The sequence below is a fragment of the Anolis carolinensis genome, unplaced genomic scaffold (genome assembly GCF_035594765.1).
Source record: "Anolis carolinensis isolate JA03-04 unplaced genomic scaffold, rAnoCar3.1.pri scaffold_14, whole genome shotgun sequence".
NCBI classification, from domain to species: domain Eukaryota; kingdom Metazoa; phylum Chordata; class Lepidosauria; order Squamata; family Dactyloidae; genus Anolis; species Anolis carolinensis.
The window spans coordinates 5,845,270-5,863,989 of record NW_026943825.1 but is presented as its reverse complement, the minus strand read 5'-3'; the positions used below and the strand labels follow the sequence as shown (position 1 = coordinate 5,863,989).

Below are 18,720 nucleotides of genomic sequence, written 5' to 3'. Positions count from 1 at the left end.
TATATATATATATATATATATATATATATATATATAATTTTGTTAATACTACTTTGCGGTTCACTTTTCACAGATTCTATGTTGCGCTGTTTTTCAATAAACTCTAAAAGACTATTATAAATCATAAAAATTACAATTAACAGTCTAAGGAAGGGAGGAAGAAGCCAAAGGGAGAGAAAAGGAGCCCAAGCGGCAATGGGAGAAGAAGGAGGTGATTTTTCAACACAATTGCTTGATAAAGACTTAAAATAGTATATAACTACTAAAATAATGTATAAATATTAAAATAAATATAGGGTCCCTACTTTGCGGATTTTCACTTATTGCGGCTGGTCCTGGAACCTAACCCCAACAATAAGTGAGGGAACACTATACAGTAGAGTCTTACTTATCCAACATAAATGGGCCGGCAGAATGTTGGATAAGCAAATATGTTGGATAATAAGGAAAAGTCTATTAAACATCAAATTAGGTTAAGATTTTACAAATTAAGCACCAAAACATCATGTTATACAACAAATTTTACAGAAAAGGTAGTTCAATACACAGTAATGCTATGTAGTAATTACTGTATTTACTAATTTAGCACCAAAATATCACGATCTACTGAAAACATTGACTACAAAAATGTGTTGGATAATCCAGAACGTTGGATAAGCGAGTGTTGGATAAGTGAGACTCTACTGTATATATAATTTATAATAATTTATAAATATATAATATTTTGTATATACATATAATATTGATAATAATATTGTAATGTAATGCAGTATTATACTACTAATAATACAATATAATAATATTAATTATATATTATATATTAAATGTAATATTACTAATAATAATACCATATAATGATTCGGAACAATATAGTAATTTAATGCTTATATTGTGCTATGCTAATAATATATTGTATGTTCATTTGATTTGTAAGCCCCTCTGAGTCCCCTTCGGGGTGAGAAGAGCGGGATATAAATGTAGTAAATAAATAAATAATATAATCAAAGAATATTATTATTATTAATTGCAGCAGAACCTGAGCTGATCATAACTGCCTTGTCCAGCAGCCTAACAGATGTGCTGCTGGCTGATGTCCAGGCCACATCCAAGTAGGAATGGGTTTTTGAAATAAAATGTCATGTGTTCCTTATTGATAACCCTTCTGTCTACTGCTTTGTCAGACTATGCGTTCGTTCACATGGACAATGAGGAGGATGGTAGAGCGGCCATTAAACACCTTAATGGGATGGAACTCAAGGGGAGCTACATTGCTGTGCAACGCTCTGTGAAAGATCATATGCTTAATGACCGTAAGCAAAATTCTGAGCAACATCCTAGAGTTGAAGGGAACACATTTCCAGATCCATATTACGAAGACCAGCCACCTGCAGCGTTTGATCAGGACTATCGACCCCAGTCGACAACTGGGCAAGGGGCAGCATACCGAAATGGGGCCGAGTCAGAGCCCTACAACTATCCAGAGGCCTCACGTGGCCGGACCCACTCTGCCCATTCCCATTCCTATGGAGGCAAGTCCTATGACAGCCACAATTCTGTTTATGGTAATCAGGCTGATTCCTACTCTAAGGAGTTCTCCGATTCCCTGTCAACACGTAACAGAGCATCCGCGGATGTAGCATACCAATCTGCTCCTGATCGGTTTGGTTCAGGTTACAGGGCTCAGTCTCCACGCAGCAGGATGCCTCGTTCTCCTCAACGGGCAGCTCTGTCTGGGTGGAGGTTGGAAACCACTTCCCGGTATTCGCTGTATGAGCGCGTCCGCCTCTCTCCGCCGAGCAGCAGCTACGAAGACCTCCACAGAGATGAGCCTGAAGTAAATAAAAGGCATATGACGAAACACATGGAAGACAGTTACAGCCCTCCGTACGAGCATGTTTGCCTCTCCCCACCACACAGCAGCCGCAATGATTTCAACAGAAGAGGAAACGGACCAAGTGGGAAGTATACAGCAAGATCGGAAGGTTCTCCTCGCCATCGACCATATGAACGCATTCGTCTTTCTCCGCCACGTAGGAGTCGTGAAAATCATAGGAGCTTCCGTTAACAGTCAGAGGTACGCAGCTGATCTGTTTAGAGATCTTCCAGAGGGATTAGCTAGGAGTCTTCACTTTGCAGCTCTTAGAGGAGTCGTTGGCTTCTTGTGAAATTTGGGATAGGAAACAGATATTTCTCCTGCCATAACCCCTGACCGTTGATTCTGTTGGTTGGGATTGATGGAAGTCGTAGCCGAAAACCTCTAAAAGGCATCAGGTAGCCCCCTCTTGCTCTAAAGTGGCATTGGTTTGAAAGCACTTGTGAGAATACAGTCTGTATTTGCTGTTTGGGATAGGAAAGCTCTCTTGCTGGCTTTTCTATTACTTTCACATTATAGTTGATCTTTGGAAGCTTTCTGAGCATTTTGTGGGGACAAAGGGAAACACAGACTGCCATCTTCCACTTTTTCTCATCTGCACATTTCTGTGTTGAATAATAATAAGTAAAGGTAAAGGTTTTCCCCTGACATTAAGTCTATAATCGTATTCGATTTTGGGGGTTGGTGCTCATCCGCATTTCTAAGCCGAAGAGCTGGCGTTGTCCGTAGACACCTCCAAGGTCATGTGGCTGGCATGACTGTATGGAGCACTGTTACCTTCCTGCAGGAGCGGTACCTATTGATCTACTCACATTTGCATATTTTCAAACTGCTAGGTTGGCAGAAGCTCAAGCTAACAGCGAGAGTTCACTCCCTGGATTCGAACTGCTAACCTTTTGGTCAGCAAATTCAGCAGTTCAGCGGTTTAACCCACTGCGCCACCGGGGGCTCCCCAATAATAATAAAATAATAATTACACATGTATAAAAAGCACGTATTTAAAATGGTTAAATGCAACTATAAAAGTATATATTAAACCGTAGCCATATTAAAATATCGGAAGCAAAAGTTAAAACACAATAAACATAAGATATGGTTTGAAAGTCAGTTAAAACCTATAACGACATACTGGTTTCTGAGGAATATTATAGAGTGGAAAATCCTTGGCATCGTGGGTTGACTAGATCTCCAGGTACAGCAGAGAAGTTAGACCTTTGAGCCTTCTTGACTAGAACTACAAATAATGCTAATAACCAACTGAACCAACTATGAAGGTGTGGTTCTTAAAGAACAAATGTAACTTCCTTGGATCTAATTAAATTCTAGAAATCGAGTCCTGCACTTGATGCCTTGTATATCCAGCCATCTCCAACTGTAGAGCACAGCCGTGACGTATTTCAACCCGGTGAAATAATAGTTCATTTGACCATTTAATTTTGGGCAGAATTAAGCCTCTGTGTCCGTCGTCATTGGACGTAATAGAACGTTGGATATACTGTGGCGTGAACCTCGTTTTATTGCGGCTTCTGATGGAAGGCTTGAAACTCTTCTTAAAAGGCCAGCAAATACTATTGTTTTCCCTGGATTAGAAAAAACTGCCAGGAAACTTCCTGTGCCTTCTGACGCTCAACTCACTTCTCGTAAATGGGATGTTGAAGAAAAGATGTGTCTCTTTGGTTGCCGTTCTAGGCCTGTTTCTGGGCGACGAGGGGAGGGCAGAGTTCGAAAATGTGACAAACGTTTGAGTTCTGCCATGTTTTTTTAAAATATGATCTCGTGTCTCTTTTCTCAACTAGGTCCTATCCGGACTTCAGGCGACCCATTGATCTGGTCTCCAAGGTTTCCATTGTTTCATCAGAATTTATTCCAATCCTTCTGCCATTTGACGTGGATAAATTACGGTCTCTCGAAATATATGCAATACGCCAGTGCCCGTGTTGAATCATTTGGTTGACAGGCAACAGCTTTCTCGTTACTTGTCTTTGCAGAAGATTCTTGGTCTTTTTCTCTGATTTTTTGACTGTCATCTTTGTGACATGCTTTGCATAACGCTCTTTGATGCTTTCAGCGTGTTCTTTTGAGCCACTGCATTTCTTTACCCCCTTTTGCCACAAGTGTCATGGCATCTAGGCTTTCTAGCTCCTTTCCTGAGTAATTGCCTATGTAAACTAGTGATATGTCGCTATCGAAGAGAAACAGAGCCTTTTGAGTTACCTTCCGTCTTAATTCTAAGTTTTCTGTGCATTGCTGCCTATTCGGTCCTTTAAAACCAAAATCGGAAGGGCTGAGAAGATGGTTTGTTTACCAACGATAGCTTCTGATTCTTTCGTTTATTTTTCTGTGAGGAAAAGAAAACTTTTAGTTCACTGAAGTCCCTATTTTACTATCCTTGTTTTGAAAGTTACTTTTAAGAGCAGCCTTCGGTAGAATCGTACAGTATACAAGTATGCTTCCAGTTGGAAATACATTTAGATATCCTTAATTTTTCATCAATAAAAGTGGTTTTGGTGATTTACAAGATCCAGTTGTCCAGAATATCTGTGGGGGTGCCATTTGGGGGGAGTCGAACATGGATCTCATCTTTGGCAACGTATATGAATACGAGTGATTTGCATACAGCAGTGATCAATACAGCCCGAGGAAGCCAAAATATATCCGCAAAATCCAACCTCCTGATTCGGAGGTAATGTTCAATCCCATTGTGCAAAAAACAAAACAAAAAAAAAACACGTAAAAACTATATTTTGAAGTCCAAAGTGTGTGTGTGTGTGAAAAACTAAACACACCTCCTTCCTCAGGACACCTGCATTACAGATTGTTCACTCTTTCGTTCAAAATGAAATAAGCGAAGATTTATGGCTGAACGAGCATTGCGATTTCCAAAATACGTTTCTCTTTCTTAAAAGTCTCATTTCAAGACAAGAGTTTTTCTTGACGTATTATTAAAATACAATTACGTAGAATTAATATCTGGTCCAGTGTTCTCAAATGGGCGTTGTTCTACAGTCAAAAGCGAAAGTGGCAACGTCAATTCGACTAGATACTGTTTCCTTGAACCGCAATAACAATGGAACAATAATCCTTGAAACAAAGTGAATTTTCTATGCAGCTGCAAGAAAGAAACATTGCACTTACAATTTTTCTAATTTTCAGAGTTTTGTTTTCATATAGCTATTTAAACGGTATAAAAAGGTAAAGGTTTTCCCCTGACATGAAGTCTAGCCTTATCCGACTCTGCCGTTACCTTCCCACCGGAGTAGTAGCTATTGATCTACTCACATTTGCGTGCTTTCGGACTGCTAGGTTGGCAGAAGCTGGAACTAACAGCGGGAGCTCATCCCGCCCCCGGATTTGAACCGCCAACCAGCAAGCTCAGCAGTTTAACCCGCTGCGCCACCAGCGGCTCCATTTACAGAAACATAGATACAGCCAGAATAAATTCTTAAAAATTGACAATACAATGTGATTGCTAGAAGCCAAATAGTTTACATATTTAACTGGAGGAAAACCGCAGATATAATGAATAAAGATAATGGTTAAATGTGTTGTCGAAGGCTTTCATGGCCGGAATCAACCTCCCAACAAAGAATTCCACCAGGCAGGAAGCAGCCAGGCTTTGAAGCTACATGACTATTCAGTGCTAATCAAGGTGGCCAATGGCAACATTCACACTTGCCTCTAACAGACGAGTTCTTTCTCCCACCCTGGACATTTCACGGAGATATAAACCCCACTTGCGAGCTCACAACCTCTGAGGATACCTGCCATAGATGTGGGCGAAACGTCAGGAGAGAATGCTTCTGGATCATGGCCAGATAGCACAGAAAACACACAACAACCCAATATTGGTTAAAATTCGTATCTGTATTAAAGGATGCTTCTAAATAAAATGCCATTCGGCAGATGGTTTTAAGGAAAGAATTGTAGGAAGGCTTCAAGTTGATGGTGATGGCAGTTATATCCCTGATAACACTTTAATAAAGGTAGTATCTGGAGTATAAAAGAGCACCAAATTATCTCCAAATTGGGGTGGAAGAGACATTAATCCATGTAACTTCTTTACCATTTATGAAATACATCCTTTCTGAGACTTAACGAAAAGGCACGTCATCACAAGGAGAAGCCCCAAATAGCAGAAATGTTAAAATTATTTTCAGTTTGTATACAAAGTACATGTGCTCAATTCAAAATGCGTTTTGTCTGGAGATGTTTACAAACATGATTTCATCAATAAACAAGATTCAACACGGCTCATTGCGGAAACGTTCCTTGGAAAAGCACAGCTCTTTTTCAGTCCGACACGAAGTAAAAATGGAAAGTGAATACGGACGGGATTCAAAGGAGTCGAACTAAGATACGCGTCTCATTCCTAATACAAAACCAAATGGAATGTGCCTTTCTCCCAACCTTAGTGCAGTCTGCCCTAACTTAAGGCCTTAGAAGAGTGTTGAACTACAATTCCCATCACTCTCCTACTAGCAAAAATAGAGAATGAGCGGAATGGAAGCGCCAGGTTGGGGAAGGTTCTTTTATGGGGACCAGAAGCCATCACCCCCTGCATTCTCAATTACTGTTGTGACCGCTCCCTTTCTGGAAATCCTAACATATAAGACCCAGACCCGAGCTTGGCATCCTAGAGATGTGGGGCCAGTGGGTTGCCAGTCTTCTTCCCCAGACGGGCCATGGGTCGCTCTCGCTCCTCCCAAAGCGTCACTCCGTCACAGGTGCAGATCTTCTTGGGGTTTTGGAAGAGGCCTGAGGAACGGGCAATGATCCCACAGGCCACTCTGCAAAAGCAAAGTGAGAATGAGAAACAGAAAAGGTGCAGATCTTGACTGCTGCAGCACATTTCATGTGGGGCTGCCCTAGATGTAGCTAATGTAAAACACCTAATGGGTAGCAGAAGGCCTCAAAGTTTACCCTGTTTCCTATATAAGGCCTAAGTGGAAAGTATTTATTTATTTACAGTACAGTGTTCCCTCACCTATCTCTGGGGTTAGGTTCCAAGACCACCCGAAATAAGTGAAAATCCGCCAAGTAGGGACGCTATATTTATTTTAATATTTACACATTATTTTAATACTTATACACTATTTCAAGTCTTTATCAAGACTCCTGTCGCCACTGCCTGTATCTCAGGCCCGTCTTGTGGGAACAAGGGAGAGGGCCTTTTCTGCTGTGGCCCCCCGACTGTGGAATTCACTGCCCATTGAGATTAGGCAGGCCCCCACTTTGCTAGCCTTTAAGAAAGACTTAAAAACATGGCTCTTTGGAGAGTAACTGTTATATCTTTCTTCACTATTTTATGTCCCTGCTCCCCGTGGTTTTATTCATATGTCTTTCTCACCGAGTTTTAACTTAGTGTTCATGTGGCCCGCCCTGGATTTTATTGCTTTTTCTGAATTCTGGTTTGTAATGTATGTTATTATTTATTGCATTGTTAAATTGTGTTTTGATGTGTTGTTTTATATTCTGTTATATTGTATGGTTTTGGGCATGGCCCCATGTAAGCCGCCCCGAGTCCCCGTTGGGGAGATGGTGGCGGGGTATAAATAAAGTTTTATTATTATTATTATTATTATCAACCAATCATGTGTTGATAAATCACATCCTTTTCCTCCCGTTGCCACTTGGGCTCTTTTTCTCTCCCTTTGACTTCTCCTTCCTCCCTTCCTTAGGCTGTAAATTTTAATTTTTTATGATTTATAATAATCTTTTAGAGTTTATTGAAAAACCGCGAAACAGCGAACCCGCTAAAAGTGAACCGCGAAGTAGTGGAGGAACACTATATTTATATTCCACCCTTCTCACCCCAAAGGAGGTTACCATAGTATTCCAGTAAGGAGAAGAAATATCCAGCGATAGCAGCCAAAGGTTTTCTCTTGAAAACCCGCTGCAATCATCTCACCTGTCTCCCGAATTTCCCGTGACTTTTGAGAGCGGATGGCATCCACGGCCCAAGTCATCTTCCCCTGCGTCGATCACCAGGGAGCGTCCAATTATATCCTGGACCTGAGAAAGAAGGCAACTTTGCTAAATGTCATAAAAGGTAAAGGTTTTCCTCTGACGTTAAGTCCAGTCGTGACTGACTCTGGGGGTTGGTGCTCATCTCCATTTCTAAGCCGAAGAGCCGGCGTTGTCTGTAGACACCTCCAAAGTCATGTGGCCGGCATGACTGCATGGAGCGCTGTTACTTTCCCGCCGGAGCTGTACCTATTGATCTACTCACATCTGCATGTTTTCGAACTGCTAGGTTGGCAGGAGCTGGGGCTAACAGCGGGAGCTCATTCCGCTCCCGGGATTTGAACCTGGCATCTTTTGGTCCGCAAGTTCACCAGCTCAGCGCTTTAACACACTGTGCCACCAGGGGGCCCTGCTAAATGTCATAGAATCATAGAATAATGAGAGCTGGGATCCCCAAAGGCCATCCAGTGCAACCCCGTTCTGCCTTCATGCAGGAAAAGCACAATCAAAGCCCTCCCAACAGATGGCCATCCAGCCTCTGTTTAAAAGCTTCCACTGGGCTAGCGTTGTACCTTCAGTCGGCCGTCTTCAATCCGGAAGGAAGCTCTTCCATCCGCCGCAGCCACAATATTGCCCAGATCCCCAGTATGCTGCAAAGAGAGAGCCTTGCTGTTACATCTCATTAATGTCATTCAAGTAATTTAAGGCTCTAAGTGGGCAAAGTGTGGTCTGCATTTAATGTGCACAACTGACCCGGTGTTCATCCTGCGGTCCTCCGTGGCATTCCCCATCAGGGTTGAAATGGTCCCCACAGCTGCGAGGAAACAAAGCGGAAATTGGACATCCCATAGAAGACAAGTCCCTGAATGGGGCGTAATTCGCAAAACCCGAAGGGACTCCAGAACATTCCCCGCTTGCATCTCTTTACCTGTTGCAGCCGCCACTGATGTCTCCAAACTCGTGGACGTGCAAGCCGTGCAACCCCGGCTCCAACCCATCAACGGTCCCATCCACCAGGCATTTCTCAGGGGAGACTTGCAAGAACCTCACCACCCCCTGGATCAAGCCAGGGCCGGACACCATGGCCACAGCCGCACTGCCTAATGGTGTTAAGAAGAAAACGCATAGTACATGAATCTGAATCTCCTGTGATTTGACACTTCTTTATTTTCCTTATTAAAATATTTTTATGCAGGGGTTCCCGTACATAGGAAATGAGGTTCATGGCCTATTTGTTTTGATTCCAATTGGCAGAAAAGAGGAGAGCTGAGTGGGAGTAAGCTTAGAGCCTTTTAGGATGAGACCTGGAAAGGTCCTCATTTGAACTGCTGCTAGATGGATTTTAATCTTGGACATTCTTAAAATTTTATATAATGTGATTTTATTTTGTAATGGTATCTGTTTTATATGAACTGTTGTTTTGTAGATTGTTTTATATGAATTGTTGTTTTTACATTGTTTTTAGGCATTGAATTTTTGCCATTTACTGTAAGCCGCTTTGAATCTCCTCGGAGAGAAAGGCGGGGTAAAAGTGATGTAAATAAATAAATAAAATAAATAAATAAAATAGATCACGGCTATACAGCCCAGAAATCACACAACACTGTTGTTAATGATAACAATGATAATGAGGACTTTAGGGTTAGGTAAAGGCTTTCCCCTGACATTAAGTCTAGACGTGTCCAACTCTGGGGGTTGGTGCTCATGTCGATTTCTAAGCTGAAGAGCCAGCGTTGTCTGTAGACACCTCCAAGGTCATGTGACCACTGGCATGACTGCATGGAGCGCCATTACCTTCCTGCTGGAGCAGTACCTATTGATCTACTCACATTTGCATGTTTTTGAACTGCTACGCTGGTAGAACCTGCGGCTGGATTCGAACCTGCGACCTTTTGGTCTGCAAGTTTAACAGCTCAGCGCTTTATTTTACACACTGCGCAACCGCATATGATATATTTATATTGATAATGTATGGGTTGTTTACTGTGTACTCATAGATCTGTTTATTGTTAAATTAATAATATATATTTTAAAAAGCTAGTTTAAAGCTTGCTGTGTAAATAGCGGGAAGTATGAACCAGGAGGAAAATGGGTCCTGGGCTGGGACTTACCTGGCACGGTGCTTCCCATCCCTTTCAGCACGGCTTTGCGCCCGGTCTTCTCCAAAAGGTTCTGGACCTCTTCGGTGCCCAGGCTGGTCTCCACCAGCACCGTCTGGGAATCCAGCTGCACATCCAAAAGCTGGAGGCCTGGAGCAAAATGTACAGTAAAGGTAAAGCTTTTCCCCTGACATTAAGTCCAGTCGTGTCCGACACTGGGGGTTGGCGCTCAACTCCATTTCTAAGCCGAAGAGCTGGCGCTGTCCAAAGACACCTCCAAGGTCATGTGGCCAACATGACTGTATGGAGCGCTGTTAATGTCCCGCCGGAGTGGTACCTATTGATCTACTCACATCTGCATGTTTTCGAACTGCTAGGTTGGCAGAAGCTGGGGCTAACAGTGGGTGCTCACTTTGCTCCCCGGATTCGAACCTCGACCTTTCAGTCTGCAAGTTCAGCAGCTCAGCGCTTTAGTACTGCACCACTGGGGGCTCCAAATGTACAATGTAGTATTAATCATTGGGGTTATGATAGAGACCTGTGGTACTCCCAAGTATTTGGGACTCCATCTCCCATAAGCCCTGGCTAGCTTCTCGAAAGTGCAGAAATTCTGGGAGCTGAAGTCCAAAACACCCCCAGAGGACCAAAGGTTGTGCACCACATATTCCTGGAATTGCTCCTGCTCTTTATCTCACCCGGCACTCCTTTCAGAGTCTTCTGAACAGCCTCCACACAATTCTGGCAAGTCATCTGGACGGCAAACTCCAACTGCAAAAAGAGAACGAGAGAGAGAGTGCTGCAGCAGATCATAAATGTCAGCCAGAAAGATAAGGAATCACATACTATAGAACATTTCATATCAACCAATCAATCTATCTTTCTATACAGGCAGTGTCCCTGAGTTACAAATGACTTATAGTTAAGAACAGTACTGAGACAACAGGAAGTGAGAGAAATCTATCTCCCAAAAGGAATGGAAATCCACTGCTGGAAAAATTATCATGGGGAAAATAATAATAATAATAATAATAATATCCTGCCTCCATCTCCCCCGAAGGGGATTCGGGGTGGCTTACAGCAAAATCAGGTACAAAACAGTAACAAAATACAAAACATCAAAATACAATAATGATATAAATATGAAAAGGGGTCTCCACTGAAGCTTTATGCCCAATCCTTGTTTCCACAACAAGACAATTTTTCCAAAATCCAATTCTCACAGGGACAGAAAGTAAGGCGAAATCCTCTGAACAGGGGCATAGAAAGCAACGCAAAGCAAAGCCTGCGTCAATGAGAATTTAGTGCCTAGATCCAGGGAAGTCATGCTACTCCTCAGTTCTGCCTTGGTCAGGCCACAACTGGAATCGCACTGTGTCCAATTCTGGGCACCGCAATTGAAGGGAGGCATAGATTCTAAGCTGGAATGTGTCCAGAGGACGGTGACTAAAAGGATCAAGGGTCTGGAGAACAAGCCCTATGAGGAGCAGTTTAAAGAGCTGGGCATGTTTAGCCTGCAGAAGAGAAGGCTGAGAGGAGACATCAGAAGAGCTGCAAGGCCAAGAACAAGCCACGAGAGTCAAGACAAAGACCCACCCAGAAGAAAAGTGTTCTTATCATGCATACATCAAGAGAACCACTGACTGCATAGGGAAGCTGATGAAGACGCACAACATACAAACAGAAGACGCACAACATACAAACAATCTACAGACTCATGAAGAAAATCCAACAAATGCTCCGATCAGCAAAGGACAAGAGGGATCCTCCCACCTCTGCAGGAGTCTACCGTATACCAGCTGTGGACAAGTCTACAAACGCAGCAGAATTGCCCAGACACAAATCAAGGAACATGAAAGGCACTGCAGACTTTCAGGAGACTCAAGGAGCCCATGCTGGCAGGTGGATTAAACCCTTGTGCTGGCAGGGTTGCTGACCTGAAGGTTGCCAGTGCGAATCCAACCCCAGGGGAGCATGGATGAGGTCCCTCTAACAGCTCCAGCAATAATATATTATATATACATATAATATTCATAATATTATCTTGTTGTTTTTTTTTCCGTGTCAGGAGCAACTTGAGTCGCTTCTGGAGTGAGAGAATTGGCCGTCTGCAAGGACGTTGCCCAGGGGACGCCCGGATGTTTTTGATGTTTTTAACATCCTTGTGGGAGGCTTCTCTCATGTCCCAGATGCCCTGAATAATGGATGGTGAATGATTTTCTGGCCGTGCTTATGTCCTCTTGTCATGAGCTGAACAAAGAACGGCCTGGTGCATAATACGATATAATACTAATAATCTATATATATAAAAGGGTAATGAAATTTCGGCCTAGGACAAAACAACAAAACTACACATCCCAGAAACACTAAACTTGGCAGCACAACCCCTCATCCATGCCTCTACGTTCATACAACAAAAAGAAAAGGAAAATAAAGTCCTAATTAGAGGGAGAGGGATAATTGTTTTTATCCAATTGTTGCCAGTTAAAGGCTAAGCTTCGCCCACTTGGTCTCCTAGCAACCCACTCAGCCCAGGGGACAGGCAGAGTTAGGCCTCACTTAGGCCTCTTCCCCACTATAAAATACAGATTATCTGATTTGAACTGGATTATATGGCAGTGTAGACTCAAGGCCCTTCCACACAGCTATATAACCCATTTATAATTTTATATTATCTGCTTTGAACTGGATTATCTTGACTCCACACTGCCATACAATCTACTTCAGTGTACAGTCGGACACAACTGGACTTAATGTCAGGGGAAAACCTTTACCCTTTACCTTAACTACCACCAATTCCTCAATACTTTTATTTCCCATACCACCATATTTCGCCACAGCAACGCGTGGTCGGGCACAGCTAGTATATTATATATACATATAATATTCATAATATTATATTGTAATACGAAATAATACTAATAATACAATATAATAATATTAATTATATATTCTATTTTACATGTAATATTACTAATAATATTACCATATATTGATACAGTACAATATAGTAATTTATTACCAGTATTGTACTATGCTAATAATATAATATTGTATGTAAATTTAATTTGTAAGCCGCTCTGAGTCCCCTTCGGGGTGAGAAGGGCGGGATATAAATGTAGCAAATAAATAAATGCGGGGACATGAGAGAATCCTCCAACAGGGATGGTAAAACATCCGGACCATGTCCCCTGGGCAACGTCCTTGCAGACAGCCAATTCTCTCACACCAGAAGTGACTTGCAGTTTCTCAAGTCGCTCCTGACACACACACAAACACACAGAGAAAGAAAACTGCAGACTGATTCAACCAGAGAAGTCAGCCACAGCAGAGCACTTGATGAACCAACCCTGGACACAGCATATTATTTGAGAACACAGAAACGCTGAACCACTCCAACAACTCCTCACAACCTCTGAGGATGCCTGCCATAGATGTGGGTGAAACGTCAAGAGAGAATGCTTCTGGAACATGGCCATACAGCCCGGAAAACATACAACAACACTCCAACAACGACCACGTCAGATGACACCGAGACGCCACTGAAATCCACAAGCATATGGACAATTTCAACAGAAAGAAAATGAACACAACCTGGTTGCTTGTATTAAAAAACCCTCTAAAATCAATAATAAATAATAATAATAACTTTATTTTTATACCCCGCCTCTATCTCCCCAAAGGGGACTCAGGGCGGCTTACATGGGGGCCAAGGCCGAATAAAAACAATAGTAATATAAAACACAACAATAGACAAGAGACATGCACAATTATAAAAACGTAAACATTACCCAATAAAAATAAATGACAAAAACTAATAAAAACATGGATTAAAATGGAGAGGTTGTAAAAGTAGATTGGGTAAAAATCAAGACAGCAAATAAAGAGCAAGACTCAAAAAGCAGGGGGGGAGGAGAGTTCCAGACAAGAATCAATCAGGGCCAGCTAACACCTCCCAATAAAGGATTCCCCCCAGGCAGGAAGCAGCCAGACCTTGAAACTACGGGCCCTTAAAAAGCTAATCAAGGTGGCAAATGGCAACATTCACACGTACCTCAAGCAGACACGACTTCCTTCTCCCCACCACTGATAATATAAATCTCACTTACTTAGCTTCCAACAGACCTCACAACCTCTGAGGATGCCTGCCACAGATGTGGGCGAAAGGTCAGAAGAGAATGCTTCTAGAACATGGCCAGACAGTCTGGACTCACAACAACTTACTGGTACAGGCCTGGGCCTACTTGGGCCTTCCCTTCAGGGGTTTGGACTTCAACTCCCATCATTCCTCACAGCCTCCGGCCCTTGGAAGGCCCAAGTCAGCCCAGGCCTGGGCTCGCCACATGGAGAGTTCTGGCTTCGACTTCTAAGGCCCAGAAAACCGCCACGACAACAACAACAACGACCCTATTCCCTTCCACCTTGCAGGCGACGCCTCCCTCTCCGCCTGGAGCTCCTGCCATCGCTGCCTTCGACGGTATTTCTCCTCAGGAAGGTAAATGTACCCCGCCGGACTCCTTTGAAGGCGACACGCGAGGGGGCGGGGCTTATTACTGTTGCTTCAGTTCCGTTCCTAAAGGCCTCCCCGTTCTGCGGAGAGCGGTAACCTTGGCGACGGATGAGGCGACAACACGGCCTGGGCTTGGCTGTGGTGACCAGGCCTGGGCTTCGCTTTGGTGACCAGGCCTGCGCCTCGCTGTGGTGACGAGGCCTGGGCTTGGCTGTGGTGACGAGGCCTGGGCTTGGCTGTGGTGACGAGGCCTGGGCTTGGCTGTGGTGACCAGGCCTGGGCTTGGCTGTGGTGACCAGGCCTGGGCTTGGCTGTGGTGACGAGGCCTGGGCTTGGCTGTGGTGACCAGGCCTGGGCTTGGCTGTGGTGACCAGGCCTGGGCTTGGCTGTGGTGACGAGGCCTGGGCTTGGCTGTGGTGACGAGGCCTGGGCTTGGCTGTGGTGACGAGGCCTGGGCTTCGCTGTGGTGACGAGGCCTGGGCTTCGCTGTGGTGACGAGGCCTGGGCTTCGCTTTGGTGACCAGGACTACGCGTCGCTGTGGTGACCAGGCCTTGGCTTCGTTGTGGTGACCCGGCCTGCGCCTCGCTGTGGTGACGAGGCCTGCGCATCGTTGTGGTGACCAGGCCTTGGCTTCGCTGTGGTGACCAGGACTACGCCTCGCTGTGGTGACCAGGACTACATGTCACTGTTGTGACCAGGACTACGCGTCGCTGTGGTGACCAGGCCTGGACTTTGCTGTGGTGGCCAGGACTACGCATCGCTGTGGCGACCAGGACTACGCGTCGCTGTGACGACCAGGCCTGAACTTCGCTGTGGTGACCAGAACTACGTGTCGCTGTGGTGACCAGGCCTACGCCTCGCTGTGGTGACCAGGCCTACGCCTCGCTGTGGTGACCAGGACTACGCGTCGCTGTGGTGACCAGGCCGCTCGGAAAAATGTCGAGGCGGGTGTATGCCGCCGCTCACTTGCGGTACCCCTTGGAGGACACAGAGGCCGTGGCCCAGCGCCTGCATGCCCAGTACCGCCGCTTGTTGGACCCCTTGTCGCTCTTCCCGACCACTCACTCTCGAGTGCAGGCCTCACTCCCAGCTGAGGCCGAGCCGGATGTCTCCTTCGCCGCCCCCTTAGGCCCCGCACTGGCCTCGCCGTCATCCCCGAGGCGCACCCCGGTGCCCATCTCCCAAGCTGCGCTGCTGCAGCTGGTCAGGAACAAGATGGAGCTCGGCCCGCACTGGGCCAAACACATCCCAGCGGTGCATCAGCGCACCTTCCGGGAAGTCATCTTGACCGAAGTGCGGCACGCCTACGTGGAGGTCCAGCGCAGCCTCTACAACCCGGCCTTCGAGGCCCACACCAACCGGGAGCTGTACCAGCACTTGGTGACCTACGTCGGCCTGGTCTCGCAGCACCTCTTCCTCCACTACCTGTGCCTCATGGAGCAGCACCGCTCGCTCAACGTCTTCACCGACTGCGCCAACCTCACCCGCTTCTCCGCCCAACTTGCCCTGGACTGCACCCGCTTCCTGGACATCGAGGTCGTGCGGCATCACCTCGTGGTGGAGATGAAGGCTCCGCGTGGGTACCGGGCTCTGTCCCTGCGCAAGACGACCCTCATTGGCGAGCACCCGGCCCGCGCAATAGGCTGCCGCCTGGGATTCACCATTGGGCACTTCATCCGGCTCACTCGGCCCCGCACGCAGGCTCTGAGGCAAAAAAGAGCTCAGGACATCAAGGAGCTGGAGGAGATCCCTCCATTGGATTTGAGCATAATCAAGCAGATGCAGCTCCCTGGGATGGAAGGCAACATCAGGGCTACGTCATGCGCCGCCATCACCATGCCATGTCCGGCGAGGGACAAAAGCAAACCAGAGGCAGAGAAGAAGGCTCGCCTTTTCAGGAGCTACTCCATGCCCAATATGCGAGCCGGGCGGCTGCTAGCGGACGAGTTAGGGATCTGCATCACGCCTCGGCGCCTCACTCCAGATTTGCCCTTCCACTACGTGGATGACGAGGAGCGCATGGAGGCGGTCAGCTTGGCGGACGATCTGCGGAGACTGGTGCAGGGGTCCATCCTGAGGAGCGGGCAGTGGAAAGAAGAGGAAGAAGACGGCTTGGACCTCCCTCCGCTCCTGAAGGTCTTGACGCGGCGCAAGGCCAACGAGGCCCGGCTGGAGCACCTCCAGAGGACGCTGGCTTCCTTGCGGTATGAAGAGAGCTCTGAGTTGAAGCGGAGAAATACCATTATCGCCGCGCCGGCCTCCCACCCACAAGCGACAACAGTGAACTTCAAAGTCCATGAGCAAATGGTGGTGAAGGCGGCCGACCTGCAAGTCTCGGAAAGAGTTTACTCCGAGGCCGTGGTCCTGGAAAGGAGCTCCCTGATTTACAATCACCTCCTCGGGGAGATAAACAATGCTACTCTGCAGTCTCTGGACGCCAGCCTTTTTGTTGGCGAAGAGGTCCGGGGGATGTACAAGGAGCTGATGAATACTGTCCCAAAAGACCACCTAAAGTTTGACCTTGGGCCCTTGATAGAATCTCATGCCACAAAACTAGATTTCTCCGCTTGCTTTGCTTCTTCAACACTGAGGAAGAAAGAAAGCGAGCAGGTCGTGAACGAAGAGCTGGCTAAAATCCTGCCCGCTGGGCCTTTCTCCCCAGAGGAAGTGGTGGACACGCTGAAAACTCCAAATCTCCCTATCAAGAAACCCATGAGTAAAAAACAGCATGCGACTTGGCTGAAATGGTGGAAGAACACCTTCAACATTGATGACTATCTGAACTACATCGCGACCAAGGAGTCTGACTTTTTGCCGGTGATTTTCCATCTGTACAGCATTGGTGGAGACAAGGAGGAGGAGCTGCAGCAGCAGGCGATCCATGAGGCTGAAGTCAAGCAAGAAGAGAAAGTGAGGAGAATCTCGATTAAGAAAGCTGCCAAGGTCCAATTCAAGGAGGAATCAGTTGAAACGGGGCAGTGGAAGGCTGACAACACGGCAAAGATGGAATTGGGGGTTCTTGTTCCTTATGACCACAAGCCCGAGGATCTCCGGGCCCTGCAGAGAAGGCTGGAAAGGCTCTGGACCGTCCTTCATTTCTCAGAGTCAGAGAGGCTTGACATGGCCATCAAGTACAGCTCCAACCAGTACTACTTCTTCCTCCCCGACATGCTCAAAGCGTGGGAAGAGGCGGCCCAGTTAATCCAGGAGCGGGAGCTCTTGCTGGCCGAACTGGAAAGCTTTGAGCAGACAGCGTCGGACCCAAACCGCTTGTTCAGCCAAGAGCCCCGGGCCTTTGCCGTGCGGATGAAGGAATCCAGAAAACGGGACCGCCTGCACACGGAGCTGGCCTGGTTTAACTCTGAGCTCTATGAAGTCCTGACTGAGATCAAAAAGGAGTTCAATGACACTGTGACTTTCCGGGGACGGCCCTACATGGAGAAGATGCAATGGGACAAAGTGGAGATGCTGTACTGGTTGCAGCAACAGCGCCGTGGAGGAGCCCTGAAGAGGTACGCAAGAACAGGGAGCCAGAGGAGACTCCCCCCTCTTACTTAAGATGTATTGCTCTTTGAATATGCACCAAGATGGCAGTTGGGAAGGCAACCTTTCAACACAAATGCCAGATTCCTCTACCAGTTTTCTTCCCCCAGCTGAATTCCCTGACAAACATATAAAGAAGAGGGATTTTACTGAGGTCCAAAGGAACCAAGGAGGGATTTTACTGAGGTCCGAAGATCACAAACGGTATAAAAGACAAGGAGATTCAGGTAGCAGCCACGAAATGGGACTAGAATATGTGGACATATACCAAAGGAGTAAGATTTGCAGGTTATCTAGTTCAGGCCACTATTTGGAAATCAGCAAGATATTTCTTCTTAATTTGTTGGTGTCTGTAGCAGAATGTGACATTTCTCACTATTTTAATTAAACAGGTTAAAAAGTGTTATCCTTTATCAGGAGTGCTGTAATTGTGTAGCCATGCATGATGGGGGACTGGACTTGGTAGCCTTTTGCAGCCCTTTCTGTTTACCTTTTATACCCCAGTATCTATGCCATTTATTCCCCACATCTGGCCTGTTGACCTAGCAAACCCTATTATGCAGGACTCTCAATGCCACAGCTGTGCCCTACATCACCCACATCCAAGGCCATCACGTCCCAACTATGGGGTGTATAGGCATTATTTGGGCATCTGACCTGCTGTAGTGTTCCTGTAAGGATTGGAGGAGGTGGTGGCAAGATTTCATGTGTTTGTAGAAATAGTTGTGCCGAA

At 46.0% G+C, this 18,720-nt stretch overlaps 2 protein-coding genes across 4 annotated transcripts; one reads left to right on the top strand and one right to left on the bottom strand.

The window, feature by feature from the left end:
- Positions 1-5,718: 5,718 nt before the first annotated feature.
- Positions 5,719-14,508, bottom strand: LOC100563835 (copper chaperone for superoxide dismutase). Of its 3 annotated transcripts, none has more exons than XM_008123644.3 (8): positions 14,355-14,508; positions 10,632-10,704; positions 9,949-10,086; positions 8,766-8,937; positions 8,591-8,651; positions 8,410-8,487; positions 7,782-7,885; positions 5,719-6,660 (listed from the first exon to the last, which is right to left on the bottom strand). In XM_008123644.3, the coding sequence occupies exons 1-8, from the start codon at positions 14,394-14,396 to the stop codon at positions 6,507-6,509; spliced, it is 822 nt and encodes a 273-aa protein (XP_008121851.1). In that variant the 5' UTR covers positions 14,397-14,508; the 3' UTR covers positions 5,719-6,506. The 3 variants fall into 3 exon arrangements, with proteins under 3 accessions (XP_008121851.1, XP_008121852.1, XP_062821428.1); XM_008123645.3 differs by lacking the exon at positions 14,355-14,508 and adding an exon at positions 14,158-14,334; XM_062965358.1 differs by lacking the exon at positions 14,355-14,508 and adding an exon at positions 14,043-14,114.
- A 40-nt stretch (positions 14,509-14,548) lies between these two features.
- LOC103281645 (coiled-coil domain-containing protein 87) lies at positions 14,549-18,393 on the top strand. The gene has a single exon (XM_008123642.3). The coding sequence runs from the start codon at positions 15,381-15,383 to the stop codon at positions 18,000-18,002; it is 2,622 nt and encodes an 873-aa protein (XP_008121849.2). The 5' UTR covers positions 14,549-15,380; the 3' UTR covers positions 18,003-18,393.
- Positions 18,394-18,720: the final 327 nt, after the last annotated feature.